The sequence below is a fragment of the Cetorhinus maximus genome, chromosome 10 (assembly GCF_964194155.1).
Source record: "Cetorhinus maximus chromosome 10, sCetMax3.hap1.1, whole genome shotgun sequence".
Classification (NCBI taxonomy): Eukaryota; Metazoa; Chordata; class Chondrichthyes; order Lamniformes; family Cetorhinidae; genus Cetorhinus; species Cetorhinus maximus.
The window spans coordinates 12,986,863-13,006,778 of NC_135888.1; the positions used below are offsets into that span (position 1 = coordinate 12,986,863).

At 40.6% G+C, this 19,916-nt stretch overlaps 1 protein-coding gene across 2 annotated transcripts in view; it reads left to right on the top strand.

The window, feature by feature from the left end:
- The window catches only part of cntrl (centriolin), a 131,856-nt gene that overhangs the window by 81,672 nt on the left and 30,268 nt on the right, over nucleotides 1-19,916 (top strand). For both annotated transcript variants that reach the window (XM_078549970.1, XM_078549971.1), the window contains exons 26-33: nucleotides 1,917-2,109; nucleotides 3,409-3,539; nucleotides 4,307-4,447; nucleotides 9,577-9,703; nucleotides 10,802-10,966; nucleotides 13,734-13,893; nucleotides 15,164-15,279; nucleotides 16,696-16,913. In XM_078549970.1, the coding sequence (XP_078406096.1) occupies nucleotides 1,917-2,109; nucleotides 3,409-3,539; nucleotides 4,307-4,447; nucleotides 9,577-9,703; nucleotides 10,802-10,966; nucleotides 13,734-13,893; nucleotides 15,164-15,279; nucleotides 16,696-16,913 (1,251 nt within the window). The remainder of the gene's footprint in view (nucleotides 1-1,916; nucleotides 2,110-3,408; nucleotides 3,540-4,306; nucleotides 4,448-9,576; nucleotides 9,704-10,801; nucleotides 10,967-13,733; nucleotides 13,894-15,163; nucleotides 15,280-16,695; nucleotides 16,914-19,916) is intronic.

Consider the following 19,916-nt stretch of genomic DNA (forward strand, 5'->3'; position numbering starts at 1 on the left):
CCCCTATCATGAGCCCCCTTATTCTAGATTCTCCAGCTAGGAGAAACAACCTCTGTGACTACCCTGTCAGGCTCCTTCACAATCTTGTATATTTTAATGAGATCACCTCTCATTCTTCTAAACTCCAGAGAGTACAAGCCCAATTTATTCAACCTCTCATCACAGGACAACACACTCAAACCAGGAACCAATTCTCGTGAACCTTTACTGCACTGCCTCCAAGGCGAGTATATCCTTCCTTAGATATGGAGTTCAAAACTGAACACAGTAGTCTCACTAAAGCCCAAGCCATTATAGCAAGACTTCCTCATTTTTGTACATCAATCCCCTTGCATTAAAAGCCAATATGCCATTTGTGATTCTAATTGTGGTTTGTACCTGCATTTTTTATATAAGTACACCCAAGTCTCTTTGAACATGAACGTTTGAAGGTTTCACGCCTTAATGTTCTGCCTTTCTATTCTTACTATTAAAGTGAACAGCCTCACACTTCCCCACATTATGCTCCACCTACCACCTTGTTGTTCACTTATTTAACCTGTCTGTATCTCTTTGCAGCCTCTTTGTGTTCTCCTCACAGCTTACATTCCACATTGCTTTGTATCATAAAGTTGAAGAGGTGGTTAAAGAGACTAAATATAGAAGTCACATTCAGTGCAGCCAATAACCTGCTTCAATCATTTCACATGGTCCCGGTGATCATTTGAATAGCTGGGCAGCGTGTGTTCTGCCCCTGCACCTCCATTTTTGGATGTGACCTCATTTCTAGGCCAATGTCTTCAGAATTATAAAAATACTATTCTATAAATTTGTCTTCAGAATGGATGCAATAGGAAAAATTCCTTTAAAACAGGTGTCACAATTCTATTAATTTTTAATACTAAACATGGAGGGGTTGTTTCCAAAAGCAAGTAAAAAGTTTATTTTTTCATTAATAACATGTCCCTGCTCATATGTCACATGAGGGGACATGTTTCATAACGTATAAAATCTTTAATTTTTTTTTTGAAATCAGTTCATCCCGCTGAGGCAGCTCTGTCCTCAGGGAGATTATGAAACGCGCACTTGCGCGCATGCTCAAATGTTGTACCCACCCGGCTTGCACTCTCCCTACCTGCACTAACAGCGCCTTAATTGGCCCATTAGCGTGAAATTGTCTTCTGGGCCCGATCGTGGGCCGTGGTCAGCTTCCCGACCACCCCCGCCAAGCCCACAAGCCAAGGGCAAAATTCTTCCCATGGGGTTGAATTTCTCCTGATCACTCAGTAAATTTTGCAAACTATCCACCAACCCAGGGTCTCCATGGATCTTCCATCAAAATTACAGTAAACAATCAGGGAAACTGTGCTGAAATATAATTTCTACTATTAAGAAAATGAGATCAGTAATGCAAATTCAGATCTCTTCAGCTGCTGCATGAACCATCCCTGTTGTTCATTATCTGTATGGATTTTAATGTCCTGTTCTCATCATAGCATTAGGTATTTGTTTTCACTGTGTTAAATTTATTTCCAAATCAGTAAGACAGTGCTTTGAATAGCAAGGTTGTATTATTCCTGAGATGAGTACGTCCTCCTGAAAATCCTGTATTGTGCCATCTGTGTGAATGTCATGTCATGTATCAGAATCTGTTGGACCAAAAAGAGACACTAGCCAAGCTGGCTTTTGAATTTATGTTGTCTGTGGATAGCTACAGCATTATATTATTGTTTAATACGAGTTACTATGTGGTGTTAAGTCATACATGCATTTTGATTTTCTATAATTGCCATTGCTTTCGTTCAGGATGTGTTCATCCTGAATGATAGATTCAGCATTAGCAAAGTAATGAACATATATATTCGTTCATATTAATAACTTTTAATTAAGAAGTTATTATATTGCATTTAAAAAGTTGCGGTCCTTTTTTTAAATAGAGGCTTTTTAGATGGACATATAGATTTGCTCATGAATGAACTTGATATGGAAAAATCCCTCAAGAGACATGATGACGTTGTTGATGAAATTGAATGCTTGGAGATAACCCTCGCGAAACGGAGGGCAGAGCTGCGAGAAGCAGACAGACTATTGATGGAGGCTGAAGCAGATCTCAAAAGTACAAGGGAAAAGGCAAGTGTGCTTACAGTTTTAAGTATATTCTTCAAGTTATCATTCATAGTAATAAACAGTTCACAAAGGTTTAACATATTCATTAGCTGAGAAGCGACTGAATTTTGTTTTCTCCAAGGCCACAATAATAGGCTGCATGATAAGATGTCTCTTAGTTGTTGAATAGTAAACCTGTTGAAGCAGTATCCTAACCAAAATGCACTGCTTCTTGTGAATTAGGAAGTGAATGCCTTGCTGCATACATTATTGGATCTACAGGTTCTGAAAGTTCTGTTATATTTAGAAACCTACTGTTTGTAATTTTAAAATGCAATTTGTATTGTATTTTTTCCTTGGTTAGATTAAATCTAATGTTTCATTTTAATTGAAAGTTAAAATACTTCTTGATTTAATGCATTTTTGACTCATTGTGAGAGACATCCTTGGGCGGAATTTTCCATCCCTTTTGGTGAGTGGACAATATGGTGGTAAGGCCAAAAATCAGTTTCATGCCGTCGTGAAGCCAGTTTGTGACCGTCCGCTCCACGAACCAAGGGTTTTGGGGAAAAGGCAGGAAAGTGGAGTGTTAGATTTTCAGATCAGCCATGATCTCAATGAATGGCGGAGCAGACTCAATGGGCCAAATGGCCTACTTCTGTTCCTACGTCTTATGGTCTTACTTAACAAAAAGAAACATGCATCATAAGTAATTTGACAGGTCTATGCCATGAGTTGTGCCTAAAGGCAATTTGATAAGCACACACTCAGGTTTTGAATATGCACAGTCAGTTGATGAGGCTCCCCAATGGTAGCGCAGACTTATAAAATAACCTCTTGAAGTTACTCAGGATGGAGAGAGAGATAAAGCTGTATTAGTGTACTATTAATAGGATTAAGGATGCTGAGTGTCCTTGTTTAAATGTAAATTACAATTACTTTCATAATTAAAAATTTTAGTCTGTTAATCTTGGATTTAATCATATTTAATTGATGAAGATATTGCATTCAAACAAAGTCTTTTTAAATACTGTTGCTATTATCAATGGAAAAGCCCTAGTGTTAAAGCCCTGTTAAACCTCATGGAGCATAAGCACCAGCAGAGACCTGTTGGGCTGAATATCCTCTTTGTGCTGTTAAGTTCTATGTAACTGATTATATATGTACAATTTATTTTCCTTAACTCTTAAGTTATATCTTTGCCTTTTAATTACCTAAATCAATTTTTTGAAAACCTGACTATTAAATTTACAACAGCAATTCTGTTTATTTTACAAAATTGCACAAGTTAAAGTTTATTAATTTGATTTATCATTCTGGCAGACAAAAGAAACTGTTCATTGGTATGATGATGCCAGAAAACACCTGGTAGACACTGAGAAAGATGCAGAAGAGTTGGAACAAAGAGCAAAGGAGACAGCAGTTAAATTAGTTGAGGCTGACCAGCAACTCAGGTACTGAATAGAGTTCCAAATTAAACACAGCTTTTAAAAATTTAAGCTGGTTACATGAGATACTCATGCAGTAGTGAATGACATGGCAGATTGTATTTGCCAAAAGTAGACAGCTTTAAGCTTAAGTCCCCTATTCCAGCATAGAGCCTGGCTGGATCATTCACTTTTGCCATTAAATTCAGATTTATTGTTCTGGTGTTCAAAACATTTGGGAAATTTAGATTAAACATTACATTTCTGGATGCCAAATAGTCATCTAAATGACTTCAAAATCTTTTGTTGGAATCATATAGCTAAATAATGCAGTGTGTTAGTGTATATAACACAATATTCCCAGAATGATGGAATGCATGTTTCTACAAGCAAGTTTTCCATAGAGAAAATTAAAAACTGGCTATATGAGCAGAACATCACACCCTCTAAGACATTTTAGATTCTTTTGAATTACTTAATTTTCCTGACCATTTTGAAAAATGTACAATTGGGGCACTTGAGCAGAATTAATATTCCCCAGCACTGCTACTGACTGTCCAAATGGATGTCTCAAGAGGTTCCAGTCACAATTGTAGTCCTTTACTGTTGTGAGACCATTAGGATTAAGTATGTCAGGAGAAACATCAAGCATGCAAGTAGATGCCATTCTAAGTCAAATCTACACCTGGCCTAATCTAGTACTGGAAGTTGTCACTATGTGAAAAATATTTGATTCTTAGATTGCACTTAGAGCTAAAACATTTGTAGTAATAATAAAATAACTTTTTTCTCAGACTAATGAAGACTGACTTGAAAGATCTAGAGCAACACAAGGCAGAACAGGAGAGTATTCTGAAAGAAATTAGCAAAGAGATATCTACAAGGGATTCAGAATTCCAGGCACTCACCCAGAAAAAGGAAAACATGACTGACAGGCAAGTAGATAATAACTGTTTAATACAATTCTTTTTCCCTTCCAGTTTTGAATTTGAGTTCTGTTCAAGGTCAATATGCTAGTATGCCCAACAGCCTTTTTTAGTAGTCTAGGCCCTTGAAGTCTGCATCCGAGTGGTCTGTAGCGGAGCTAGTTTGTAATTTCACTTTCCGGTGAGCTGGCACCTATGGTATCCTAGCCCCTAACCTTTGCTCCTGCATAGTGGAGATGATTCAACATGGAACGCCCCCCTCTAATCTATCCTGTAAAGTATGTTTGAAAGAAAGGAAGATGGATTAGCTTTTAATGTGCAGGGCTAATTAAAGATGCTACTTTGACTTGCATCGTGTGTAGGGTGAGATAAAAATAACAAGGGAAAGAATGATTTTGTGCAATGCCTCCTCCAGCATTACTCCAAAGCCAGACTTTCCCTTGACTCATGATAGCTAGTTGTTTTCTTCCTTAGGGAGTGGGTGTGCAGGCAGGTTCGGCCTCCTTTGGTGGAACCCTCCTGTTGAAAATGGGTGCAACCTTTTTCTGTATGTAAGTAGTAAGTGTGTTAATACATCTTTGTGAGGTGTTTAGAGCACATGCCTGCACTGGTTGAATAACTCGTATTGTTAGGAGCTAGAGATAGTTTTATGGAAGTTATATTTGTATTTGTGGGTGTTAGGAATGAGTTTTAGCATTAAGTTTAATTTGTATTTCTGCATTTGTGTGTTAAGGGGGGAATTTGGGCTTTAGTTTCACTTTAAGAGATGCCTGCATTCTAATGAGGTTTTATGACTCTTGAAGGGGAGTTAAAACCAACAGAAGGTAAAAAAAACAACTGGGCTGTTGCCTAGCAACAAGAGGTCCACAGAGAGAAGGAGAAACAAAGTAATTTTAGTTCAGTTGGAAGCAGGTGCCAGGAGAGGCTGGACACAGCAGAGGGAGCTCCAAAGAGAGCAGATTTCCCAAACGAACTGAAAGGCCCCAAGGCCAAGGAGTGAGACAGAAAGGAGGGGCCCCAAGATGACCTTCTAGTCAAAGGAAGAACAGGAATCATGAAAAGGTACTGTTAAGTGAATTAAGAGTGAGAAGCAGAAAGGAAGGCTCCAAGCTTGAAGGGAGAAAGCTGTAGGATACTGACTTAAAGCAAAATAGGCTTGAGAAGCCAGAAGATTCAAGGAGACAGCCGAAGGTCTGTAACTCTTTACTATGAGCATGTGAAGCAATGGTGTTCTATTGGCACAGCTAAGCATTTAAGAGACAACGAGTAGAAGGCAAAACTTGAATGCACGTGCGATCCAGGGGAGAGGAACAACGGAAGGAGAGTTTGAAACCCTGGAAGTGGACTCTTGTGGAAGGCGTCCAAGAAAAAGCGTCGTTTGGGAGAAGATTCCAAAGCGGGTTCTTCGCGAGTAGAGATTGGAAACTTTCGTGTGAAAGACGGAGTTTAGTGAGACCGATTGGTGCACGGTGTGACAAGTGTCTGGGGGGAATTGATGAGGGATCCATAGTATCTGTTTGGGGTGGCATCTGTCACTTGGTTTCAGAGTGTGGTGTGCCTGACCACAGGCCGTCTGTTGGTTTACATGGACTGTGCACTTACTGTGAGCATTAAAGTATAAGATAGCTTTTGTAACTTGTGTTACCCTTATGAATCTATATATATCTGTAAAGGTATAGTTGTGGATGAAGGAATATTGTAATATAGTTCATCTTTTCTTGTTTAATAAATGTTTTATTCTTTTGTTAAGTTTCAGCTGTCTTCTGTGTGACTCTGTTCAGTAGCCGCCCTCCGCGTTTCTAAACAGAAAATAAAAGTTAGGACCTATCGAACCGGGTTCCACCCTGGGGTCTGACTTGTACAGTTGTAACATCAGCTGGGATCATAACAGTATGCAGTGTGTAAAATGAGAATGTATAGGGAAGTGAGGTTTGCATTAGTGGTGCATGTGAGCATAAGGAGAAATAGTTGGGATGGTGTGGTGCATGATTGTAGGAGAGCAAAGGGAAGGGGGATTTATAAGTAATGAGGCTGCAGGTGGAGGAGGTCTGAGTATTCTTATCTTGACAAATCTCAGAAGGTCATTGAAGTTACAGCATTGTAGCCATGAGATTCAGATCAGCTGGGAGTCCTATCCTGTAGGAGCTAAGATCAGGGGATAGGATGCCACAGGTGCCAGCTCATCAGAGGGTAAAATCAAATACCAGCTAAGTTCCTGGCATTGACCTTCTCTGCAACTTTTTCTGATTGGTGGTGGAACATAGGAACTGAAATAGGCCGTTTAGCCTCACCAGCCCCTTCCACCATTCAATGAGGTCATGGCTGATTTGTGACCTCTCTTTATACTCATATTTGCCCCATTTCCAATAACTTCTATTATCTTTGGTTAACAGAAATTTATCAAACTCGGATTTAAAATTAACAATTGATCCAGCAGTAATTTCCATTTGCAGAAGTGTAGAAGTTTTTCCTGATTTCACTCCTGAAAGGTCTGGCTCAAATTTTTAGCCTGTGCACCCGGGTGCTGGATTCCTTAACCAATGGAATTAGTTTCTCTCTATCTGTTCCCCTTAATATCTTGAAACCCAATTGCCACAGTTTTACCTATTAACTTAATCAATTACTAGCTCTTCATAATTTTATATTCCATCTACACTGCTTACAATGCCTCCTATTTTTATGTCATTGACAAACCTGGATATATGGTTCTCTATCCGGTCCTGTAAGGCATGAATAAATTCAGTGAATAGTTGAGACCCCAAAACAGATCCTTGCCCGAGGCCAATAATCACACCCTGCCAATTAGAACACATGCTCATTAACCCTCCTGTCCTTATGCTGCTGCTTAGCCAGTCTCCTAAACAGGTCAATTATTTGCCCTCAATTCCATGAGCATCAACTTTAGCTAACAGTCTCTTATGAAGGATTTTTTCAAATGCCTTCCTGAAGTCTATTCATAGACATTTCCCTGTCCATTGTAAATAAGGATGGAATAACTGAACACTTGAAAATTTTCATGGTGTTCAGTCACTCCATTATAGTAACTGCTTTGTAGTATAGCATAAAATGTCACTTGAAATTAGGGGACAAAATTCAGCAGCTTTACGACATATAGGACAGTAGTAATGTAACTTACAAAGAGGGTAGGGTTCTTATTCAGGGAATAAGCTTCATTAAAGTAAAGGGGTATGTGGAACATACTTTGTTCCAGTCCTACTCAGGCCCCCTCCCACAACTCTTTCTTCAGTACACCGATGACTGCTTCGATGCCGCTTCATGCTCTCGTCTGGACCGGGAAAAATGTATTAATTTTGCTTCCAATTTCCACCCCTCCATCATGTTCACATGGTCCATCACTGACACCTCCCTTCCCTTCCTTGACCTCTCTGTCTCAATTCCTGGTGATAGACTGTCCACCAATATTCATTACAAGCCTACCGACTCCCACAGCTATCTTGACTACAGCTCCTCGCACCCTGCTTCCTGTAAGGACTCCATCCCATTCTCTCAGTTCCTTTGCCTCTGTCGCATCTGTTCTGATAACGCCACTTTCAAAAACAGTTCCTCTGACATGTCTTAACTTCTTCCTTAACCGAGGTTTTCCACCCATGGTGGTTGACACCGTGTCCGGCCCATCTCCTGCGCATCCGCCCTCACACCTTCCTCTCCCTCCCAGAACCATGATAGGGTTCCCCTTGTCCTCACTTATCACCCCACCAGCCTCTGCATCCAAAGTATCATCCACCGCCATTTCCGCCAACTCCAGCATGATGCCACCACCAAACACATCTTCCCTTCACACACACACACACCCCCCACCCCCACCCCAGCGGCATTCCGCAGGGATCATTCCCTCCGGGACACCATGGTCCGCCCCCCCCACGGCACCTTCCCATGCAACTGCAGAAGGTGCAACACCTGCCACTTTACTTCCCTCCTCCTCACCGCCCAAGGGCCCAAACACTCCTTTCAAGTGAAGCAGCACTTCACTTGCACTTCCCTCAACTTAGTCTACTGCATTCGCTGCTTCCAATGCGGTCTCCTGTACATTGGAGACACCAAACTCAGACTGGGTGACCGCTTTGCAGAACACCTTTGGTCTGTCTGCAGGCATGACCCAGACCTCCCTGTCACTTGCCATTTCAACACACCACCCTGCTCTCATGCCCACATGTCCATCCTTGGCCTGCTGCAATGTTCCAGAGAAGCTCAACGCAAACTGGAGGAACAGCACCTCATCTTCCGACTAGGCACTTTACAGTCTTTTGGACTTCACATTGAGTTCAACAACTTCAGATCATGAACTCTCTCCTTTATCCCCACCCCCTTTCCAATCCCCCTTTTTCCAATAATTTATAATCTTTTTAATATATTTTTCTTTTCCCACCCATTTCCATTATTTTTAAAAGCAAAAAACTGCGGATGCTGGAAATCCAAAATAAAAATAAAAATACCTGGAAAAACTCAGCAGGTCTGGCAGCATCTGCGGAGAGGAGCACAGTTAATGTTTCGAGTCCGTATGACTCTTCAACAGAACTAAGGAAAAATAGAAAAGAGGTGAAATATAAGCTGGTTTAAAGTGGGGGGAGGGTAGAGCTGGATAGAGGGCCAGTGATAGGTGGAGATAGCCAAAAGATGTCATAGACAAAAGGACAAAGAGGTGTTGAAGGTGGTTATTTTTAAATTTATTTCCATCCATTGTTTTATCTCCACTTTTTAGCCTATTTCGATCCCTTCCCCCCACTAGGGCTATCTATCCCTTGCTCGTCCTACTTTCTACCCTTAATGTCACCATTAGCACATTCCTTAGCTAATATCACCACCGTCAACACCCTTTTGTTTATGACATCTTTGGCAATCTCCTCTTTGCCTCCACCTATCACTGGCCCTCTATCCAGCTCTACCTGTCCCAACCCTCCACCAGCTTATGTTTCACCTCATTTCTATTTTTCCTTAGTTCTGATGAAGAGTCATATGGACTCGAAATGTTAACTGTGTTCCTCTCCGCAGATGCTGTCAGACCTGCTGAGTTTTCCAGCTATTTTTGTATTTGATTAAAGTAATGTTTGCTGGTATGGCTGGTATAATATATCTTGCTAAATACATCAGAGTTTATTAATTTTCTTTTTAATGTTTAGCCTAGAAAAACTACAAACAGAGATCCAGTTGGCAGAAACCAAAGAAAAACAGCACCTAGAAACACTGAGAGAAGCAACAACATTGTTACATGACAAAAAGAGTGAATTGGAAAGTCTAAATATTAAGGTAATTTCAGAAAATGTCACGGAATTAAATTAATTAATTCTGTTGAAAGGATTGGCGAAGCTGAATTTAATCAAGATAATAGATGTTACTGCAGTAGAAATAACATTTACTTTCTGCTATTGAGGAATTGAGCATACAGGTTGGAATGTTCTGAAATGTTAAAAGGCTGCTATCGTTCACTTACTTGGGCTGGATTTTCATGTTAGAGGTGGGTAGCAGGAGTTGGGAAAAGATGCCTTGAAGGGTGCAATTTTTGCTCCAGGGGGAGCGGGTGCATGCTGGAGTCAGGCCTGCCCCCCCGTGGAAACATTAGGAGGTGGCCACAGGATCTGCTGAGTGCCAAGGTGGGATGGTTAAAAGGCATGCCTTGGTACTCTGGGACTTTGCCGCAGTTGTTTTATTCAATATTCGGCCCTCTAGTCCTCATACGCCCCAACCCACCCCCAATGGTCCCTCGCACATGTCATTGTTACTATAGGGTTCGTTGGTTCTATACTGGGTGAATGGGCATGGAAGTGCTAGTTGGCAAAGAGGGTATGAGGGGTGGGCAGAGGGCATGAGGATCATGGATAAGACTTTTTGAAGTTATCTTTCAAAAGGCTCCCTTGTCCAGACTATGGTTCTGAGGGGCTATGAACCTCAAGTCGTCCAGAAGCTGGCCCAAATCGTTGATAATTGCAGAGGGGCTAGGAGATGCCATCTCCGCAACAGAGGGTGCTAGTCTGCATCCTTCTCTTGCGCTGGTGAAAATTGGGGCTGCTGGAAATCCCAGGATCAGATCCAGTCTACCACCTTTCCCTGACTGAAAATGTCGCCCTTTGTGTCTAGCAATAAACCAGCACAATCAAAGACATTAATACTAGTCATCTGCTGGCTTCTCAGCCAGTGCATTCTGTGTGGTGTAGGGAGATGCTGCAGATTGAAGAGAAACTTAAAAGTTGATATGGAAAAGAATTAAAAAAACAATGTTAGATACAGTTAGTGCAGGCAAAGGATCCATTACAGTGCCACTAATTTAAATTTTAAATTAAAGCCCAATTTTAATTCCTTTGCACATTTACAGCAGTGATATTGTGATTTCTGTTCTTTTCCCATCAGATTGAGGCACTGCAGAAAGAATTAATGATGTTGGACAGGTGTTCAGGCAAAAAGAAAGAGGAGCTTCACTTTTTTCAGAATGATATTGAAGAGAAAAAAGCAAGCCTAACGGAAGTTCTTGGTGATGTTGAGGCAGAGGTGGTTGATAAGCAGCGCCAAATTCGGGTCAGTGTATTTATTTGTATTGCAAGATGTATTCTACCAAAAGTTTTCAATATTGTGGTGAAACTATGCTTTATGTCAAAAATGATGTTTGAATTTACTGGCTGGAAACCCTTAATTGAATTGTTAAAAATATTAAAGGCACATTCCAAGGACTTGAGATCACAGTCAAAGATGGCTGCACGTTTGCAACACTGTACCTTCTACATTCCAAGGGCTCAAAGTGGAGCTAATCTGCCTGCAAAGTTGCCACAGGAACAATTGCCTTGCAGGAGTATGAAGGGATGCCATCTCCTATCCCATTAGCAAAGCATCCAGACAGTCACCTGGGTATGCAACTGAGTGGCGACAAACCAATAGACATAATCACTTGGACAATAGGACCCTGGCCAAGAGAGGAATTCCCAGCATGATCTAATCAAATTACAATGGAAATACACTGGCCATGATCATATTACGTTCTCTGGGCAGTTGGAGAGAGAAGGTCATATGACAAACCAGCTATCCTTTGAATGTTCAAGCAACTTTTTTTTTCTGCACACTGGGACAAGCAATTGAAACACTGAAGCAACAAGACCCCGGATGGGATCCCCCTGTCTTTCTCTTCCCTCCCCCTGTCCCCACCATCTCCATCCAACTTGCAGGTTTTGAACCTTGTCTGCTGATTTTTACTATGCATGTGCTGCAGACAGATTTTAAAAAGAACTCAACCCCTCAGCTGCTATCTTCAGAAGAACAGATAAATTGTCTGTCTACATCTTTAAACTGCCTCAATGCTGATCCAGAAGGAACACCAAGTTCAGCCTGAAGTCAGCCAAGCCGCCAACATTCAAGAACCATATAACCTTTGAACTTTACTGAACTTTAAATTGCTTAATTTATCCTCCCACTTTTATTTTGGGCGTGCGTGTGTGCGCGAAAGGCGGAGCGTTTATATTATTTATCCTAGACCAGGTTGAGTACCATAAAAACTATCCTTTTTTTAAAAAAAGCTCAAGAAAATCAGTGTGTGTCTTTTACGGCCACCGCACGTAAGTAGTTAAACGCTCACTGAATTGGCAAGCATTTTTTTTTTTTAAAAACCTGTTGCAGTCAATCGAGGAGTAAGAAAATAGAGGAGCCATTCCACCCCTCCTCACTTGATTGTAACAATACATATAAATCATCCTGAAGTAGGATCTCAGGTAAAAGTTTATATGTGGGAAATTTGCTTCATTGTACTTGCCTTCATTTGTTTCTTCTGAGACAGCCTCAGTGGAAGAGGTGTTATCTTCTTTTTAACCCATTAACAAAATTTGCTTGATTTACGGCTACATGAAGACTTTCTTCCCCAACTGCCCTTTTGCTACAGGTTCAACATTGCATGTATTCCAGAACTGCTCCATTTACTTCAGGCTGGCCTGGAGCTGATTTTGAGCCATCTACCCTGGGAAAGCCCTCAACCTACTCTTACGAACACTGGACTTTTATAAGATGTTTAAACTGTGTCCTTTAATTCAAGGTAAAATGGAGGAGTTTGGAGACAAATCCATGTGATCTCATACAAAATCGGCCCAGAGACAAGCCCATGTGACTTGGTTGCTATGGGGATGGGCTCAGATCAAAACTTATTGAAAATAAGGTGCAAGTTTTAACACATGGACACAAAAGAGGACTCTCAGACTGAGTCAGACAAGGAGATTTGGGGAAGATCACCCACAACAGGTCTGCTATGCCAAGCAGAGGGAAAAAAGGATTGTTTTCTAATTAACCTCAAAGCAGAGTGCTGGTGAGGATGAATTCCCTGTTCAAAGAAATGAAGCTTATGGAGAGTTCAAGACCAAAGAGTCGCCAGTAGGTGCCTTGTTACAGGAAGTCCATTTGCATATGCTCAGAAGATTGAGTGAAGGGGACTTTGTTTAAAAGAACACTCGGATATTCACCCTGGTAGGTCAAAGAGAAGAGATCCTGTTAAATCTAGGAAGAGATTGGGGCCTTTAAACACAAGACTACATTTCTATTGAGTGCAGTGTCATGTATAAATGTGACATGGGTTTTTTGGTTATATTAAGAACTTAATAGAGAATACCTTTCTTGTAATTTAATGTACTAGTTGTCTATTAAATAATGTTTATTCATGTTAATTTTTGAGCTTTTTTGTTGCAATACAAGTCTTAAAACGTAAAACCTTGTGCACTTCTTTGCATTGGTCACTGGGAATTCATATCTCTTAAAAAGTTAACAGCCTCTAAGGGGATCATAACACTACTGAATGTGCAAAACCCTGCCATTGGTGTGCTTCCCTCTAACCAACTGTCCTAGATCAGGTTCCAGGCAAATATGAAGCACCAGTTTCCATTAAAATGGATGAATAGAACTATCCTGGGACACATAAGGTTATCCATTTTGGAAAGGAAAGTAGAAACCCTAACTGGCCTGTAGGGACACATGATGAGGCTTATCCATTTGAAGAAGAAACTGGAGACCCTAACTGGTCTGTAAGACTTCAGAACTTTGCAGGTCTTATATTGGGTTAAGAGAAAATAATTTCCAGACAGAATATTAGGACATGTGTTCTCTTTGGACTTTTTCTCTGTTAAGTGAGTCTGCTAACCAAAAAGTCAGTGTTCTTAATCAAAAGGTACATATAAAATGTTAACTTTTCTATTCTTTCCAAAGAGGCTAATTTATTTGCTGTGTTTTTTCCAGCATTTTTTGGGTATTTTTTGAGTATCTGTGATAAGGCATGAATATTCATCACAGAATAGTTTAAAAAAGTTATATTTTACAGGAGCTGAAGACTTTGCTTGAAGAGATGAGTGCACAAAAAGGAGAACTAAATGCTCAGATCAGTGAGAAAAATTCACAACTTTTCTTGTCAAAACAAGAAGTGATGAATGAGGAAGTAAGGCTTCAGAGCATGCGAGCACAGATAATCAAGCAAAAAACAGGTTGGTTTTCTAAAAATTAGAAGCGATATTGCAGAACATTTACTGACCTAGAAAATGTGTTAGGTAATGTTACTTTCTTGAAAAATTTTTGATGACAACACACTGAGAATAGGTAAAATAAGCTCTCTTAATATTCCCAGAATGACCTGGCAATCACGTTGTTCAGTATGAAGTTAAAATTAATAGTTCCATTTGGTTCTTACAATTTTAGTATCTTACCTAATGTATGGGGTAAAGTGAGATGGGTTTATTCTAGTTAATTTATAGCTCATCCATTGTGCTAAAAGGGAAATCGTGTGGTTTTTTTTAAATACATGTTTATCAAAAATATTCATTCCCAGTGAGCCATTTATGAGAATTGACCAACAATTATTAATAAGACAGTGGCCTGTAACTTCTGCGCTCCCCAGTGTCGGATTTGGGGGTACCCCAAGGATGCACTGGGAAATCCCTCTGGCAAGTTCCCAGGTAAGGGTTTGCATGGCAATTGCCCAGAAGTGCACGCTTCCTCTAGACAATTGTGCTATGCGCTCGGAGCCATCCAAAAATGTAGTTCAAATCACAAACTTCGGATGGTTCTGCCAGGGTTATACCAATAGTTACCCAGAAAAAGTTAGAACAATTAAAACCCTTTCTAACTTCTAAGTAACTGACTCCACAGGACTCCCCTGACCCCGGACTCCCTGACCCCGATCCCGGACCCCCCTGCCCAACCTTGGACCCCCTTCAACCCCCGGACACCTGGCCTTGGATATCCCTCCCCCGACCTCAGACCCCACCCTCAACCCCCGGCTTCTGACCCCCCTCGATCCCCATTAAAAAGGGGGCATGGCCTTCTTGAAAACGCTGGAGCTACACTTCACTGGGGCCTGCGAGGAGTCTTTCAATGCAGGCCCATAACCAGTTAACTGTAAAGGTAACCTTGCATTGGACAATTGCTGTTTTATTTCATCATGTTCACACAAAGCAATATTTTTACTTGTTTCATGGTTAGATGACCAAGTAATGGAGCCAGCTTTTCTCCGTGCTTTCTTTTTATTAAGATCAATTGTAAGTGCGAGTGCAAAATTAGTATAGTATGGCATTATCATTTAGGTCTTACTGTTAATCAATAATGAGATTACATGTATGAGATTTTAGAAACGTAAAACCTAATTTCAACTTTAAACCAATCTAAATAAATGAATGTTCTTGTGTGTATTTCTGTTTTCCTCTTGATACTTTTGTCCCAGTCAAAAGCATATTTTGTTTCCTAATCTTTTATCCCTAGAGCTGAAACATGTTCTGGAAATGGTGCAGTTAGAAAATGATGAACTCTTGGAATTGAAACAGCGCCATGAGCTGAAAATGAAGGAATTGGAGAGGACACAAGCTGTGCTACGAGAGGTCTGTAAATTGTGTAGCAGAATTGAATGCGTATTGCTGAAGAGAGACATGTTGAAGCTTTTTGTCTTGCACCCTTTGGGACACTTCGCAAGAATACCAATATAGGAGGAAGACGACAATTTGTACTGTATGTGAAGAGAGTATGTGAAGATAGAGGCATTGCCATGGAGAATACAGCAGACTAATTTTAAGCCTGATAGACATTAGAAATATGGGGCAAAGGCATGTATGTAGAGTTCAATCACAGATCGGCCATAATCTCACTAAATGGCAGAACAGATTCTAGGAGCTAAATGTCCTCCTGTTCCTATGTTCCCAATTCCATAAATTAGTCAAACACAATTTACCTCTAACAAATCTGCTGGCCTTCATCTATTAAGCCATACTTTTCTAAGTGCTACTTCATTTTGTTCCATATCATTGTCATGAGAAAATTTACCCACCATCAACATTCTGCTGACTTACCTGTAGCTGCCAGGTTTATCTCTCCCTTTTTTTGAACAGGGGTGTAACATTTACAGTTCTCTTAACCTCTGACACCACCCCCATTTTTGAGGAGATGGGAAGATTGTGGCCAGAGCCTCCACAATTTCCAACCTTACTTCCCGCAGCAACTTAGGATGCAACCCAACCAGGCCAGGTGACTTTTCTACTTGAGTGCTACCAATCTTTGAAGTGCCTCTATTTTTTTTTTAAATCTATTCGATTACTCTCCTACTTCCTCCTTTACTGTGATGTTGGAGTATACTTTCCTTTAATGAAGACAGATGAAAATTACTCATTTAGTGCCTCAACCATGCCCTCTGCCTCCACAAGGAAATCTTTTTAGTTCCTAATCAATAAGATGTGCTTTTTATGCTAGTGTTTTCCAGCGGTAACTGCTACTGGTTAAATCATCCAGCAGAAATAGCTTTTCCTTTATTGAGATGTGCAAAGGAAATGTTAAAAATGGCATTTCCATGCCCCCTCTTGGCTAGATAGTAACAGCAGATAAATTGTTGCGTTATAAATTTCATACCCAAAGCAATATCGAAACTTAATCCAGGTAAAGACATGTTCATTTGTCCCTTTCAAAAACCTTGGTCCTTTTTCCTTAAACTGGTTCATAATTCCTTGTCATTTATTTGTAAGTAAAATATTAGCACTATATGTAAAGCACTCACATTATCTCCTCTAATGGGCACAATAGGCATTACTACAGGTATAATGAAGAAGAATTTGAGCTTTTGCTCTACAAAAATGCATTATTTCATTTTGAAATAATCATAATAAGGGCTCAGGAGTATTCATCGCTATAACTTGTACATAGTACACTTTATTAAAAAAAATACCCAAGTTGTAGCCAGAGTAGGACTTTTTTGGCCAATGCTGCATGATTAATTTTTACTGTACTCATTAAATGTTATTTTGCTTCAGGGGAAGAGTGAACTAGAAAACCTACAACTTACCTCCCAGTGTCAACGAGCAGAAATTGATCACCAGAAGCAGCTTATTGAGAAGGATCGGCAAGATCTAGACCAGCTGAACACCAAGATAAATTCCCTTCAGCACAATATTGAATCTCTGGAGAGAGAGAAAAGCCACATTAAGGGGAATTGCCTTGTATTGGAGAACAAACATTCTCAGGCGAAAAAGTAAGGAGCAGAGTAAGATATTAACCTGGCCCAATGCCAGATAAAACACTAACATAACTAGCAATAATGTTAATATGCCAGATTACACAACACAGATAACCAGTACTGTTGGCAAGCCTCATAACTTAGTTCCTAACCATTAGACCAGTTAGACACTGCAACCTCACCTTTGTTTCTCTGTCATGTTAAAGCATCATAAACTAAATAGAAACACAGAAGATAAAATTTAAGAAACTCTAGATGCCAAAAACCTGAATCTAAAGAAAGAGGGCTGGAAATTCCCTGTGGCTTAGTCAGCATCTGTGGAGATAACAGATGAGTTAATGGGCGGAATTTTCCCTGATTTGCGCTGTGTGGTAGTTGGCAGATAAGACGATGTGTTACCCGCCAGCTACAATGGCGGGTTTTCATGCAGTATCATCCCAAACCTGCCACATTATTTATGCATTCCTGGGAAAAACGCCGTTTCCATGGCAGGTGGGCTCTTATTCACCTGCCCACCATACCCTGCTGCTGCATCATGCCAGGCGCCATATTTAAAGCTCAGCTGCAAGCACACATCTCAGCTTCCAGACCACCACTGCTGCGTGGAAGACATGGCCCTGAAACTGAAGAAGACTGCAGCCCCCAGGTTCAGCGACACGTCCCTCGAGCGCCTTTTGGATGCTGTGGAGGCCTGCCGGGATGTCCTTTACCCCCGCCCTGGCTGCAGGATGAGCAGTGACAGCACTAACTCGGCTTGGGAGGCAGTGGCAGCGGTGGTTAGCACCAAAAGAGGACAGCTACCCAGTGCTGTGAGAGGATGAATGATGATCTCCATTCCGCCAGGGTAAGTTGTTGAGTTCCAATAGTTATTTAGAAATGAAGACTGAAGCCAAGACAGACTCCTTCAGACGGTTTTATTGCTTGTCATAAAACTGTCCACAGACAGCACTAGTCTCAGCTGTTATCCCTTCTATACAACCAATTGGGTACTTAGTTAAACAACCTAGTAATTAGCAATTGAACTTCTTTAACTGTTTCCTTCCCTAACAGATTTCCCTCTTAAAAAGTAGCCCTTAAGTTTATACAATCACACAAATGGTAATAACAAACATCAATATATTTTTTTTTCATTCAATAACTTGACCTTATTCCTCCTTAAAAAAAACACAGATATGTCCACACAAAAGTAGTATTTTTCCTGAAAGAAAAATACGTCCCTCTTTGAGGATCTCCAGTAACTTCTTGGAGCTCGCTTCCCTTTTGGTGAAACAGTCAGATAATTGGTAGCTGCTATGAATCAATTTGATCTTGGCGATCTCCTTATTCTTGAGCATCTGTTTTAAGCTTGCAATGTCAATTCGCAATCTCTTCTCGTTAACGCACTTCTTGGAGTGAACATTTTCCCAAAGTGACTTATTAGATATAAGACATTCGATAGGTACCATTCCTGAATACCCTTTTCCATTTAAAACTTCTGCCAGTATCTTTGTTATAAAGAATGCCATAGCTACCACCTCAGCAAGGGCGAGAGTTTCCCCTGCTAACATATTTTTAACAACTCTTTGTATCTTTTTAGATTCGCATGCCAAAGGGCAGCATTTGCCTTTTTTCCCCCACCATGAGGAATTATAAATCCTCCTGCACTTGAAAACCCATCACATAGATTTGCATAGGACGCATCACTGAACACAGTTTCATTTTTCTAACATCACCCAAAGATAGGAATTTCAAAAAACATTGCTCCATTTTTAATTTTGTCAGTGCTTTGTTTGTCCGAATGATTTCTTCAACCTTGGGATTGTTCGTTTTAGTGCTCAATTCCAAAACGTCAAAACTGACATCTGGCCTTGTGTGTTTGCCTAGCCAATTGAGTTGCCCAATTAGACTTCAGAGTTCCTCTTTTTCTGTTTTAGAAACCGCTGTCTCTTTCTGGGAGCTCCTACCGTGACTAATTGCAATGGGATTGACATTCTCTAAATAGAATTGCTAATGTAAAAGGACGTGTGATCCGCTCTACCTGATTCCAATCCAATGTACTTAAACACACCAGAAGCCTGACTTCCAATTTTAAACTCTGTTCTGAGCTCACTAATGACAATTGTTTCAAATTCGCTACTACCACCCCACAAAAAATCATCTACATGCATCATAAAGATGCCTGCAAGTTTCCCTCCATGGTGCCAATAAAACATTGCCAGATTTGCTTCCAACTGAAGACAGCCCAACTTTAACAAAACTGACCTCACTGAGAAATACCAAACTCTGGAGGCATCATTTAAACCGTATACGCATTTATTTAGCTTCCAGAGTCCCTTCTGCGTTTGGCGCCCCTTTTGGTGGATGGAGAAAAACTTCCCTTTGAAGTTGGTTTCCCTGCAAAAAAGTAACTTTAATATTAATGGATTTACATTCCCAAGCATTTGTAACCAGTAGAGCTAAAAAGATCTCTAGCATAACTTTCCCTGCCATAGGTGAATCTACTCTTATATCCCGTTCACCCAATTTTTCTTCAAATCCTCATGCCATTAGCCTGGGTTTAGCTTTAAGTCCCATCTGGAAGCACCTTTTCCGTGCATGTCCATCTATGAGACAGAGCTGGTTGTCCCCTATCTGGCACCTCTGTGTATACCCCAAATTCTTTCCAACTATGTAGTTCTTGCTGTTTGGCATCCTTTATTAATTTATTGTCTAATTTGTCTGAAGCTGCTAAGACTTCTCGATCACTTGGGCTTCTGCTCCTTGTAGCATTACCAGTCTGTGTCGTATTCCTTGACCTCGTTAAGCTACGCCCTCTATCCTGCCTTCCATCATGCTCCGGACTGTTACTGTTTGATCTCCCCCTCCCATTTATAGATTTTCTTTCAACAGTTCGCGATCTCTTCCGAGAGGTATGTTCACTCCCAGACCCACTGTCTGAAATGATACTGCATTTCCATGCTTTCCATTTTTGTCCTTCATATTCCCAATCCGTAGGCCTAACCTCCTGTCCTTTATTTCGTACGTTTAACCAGTTTTTAT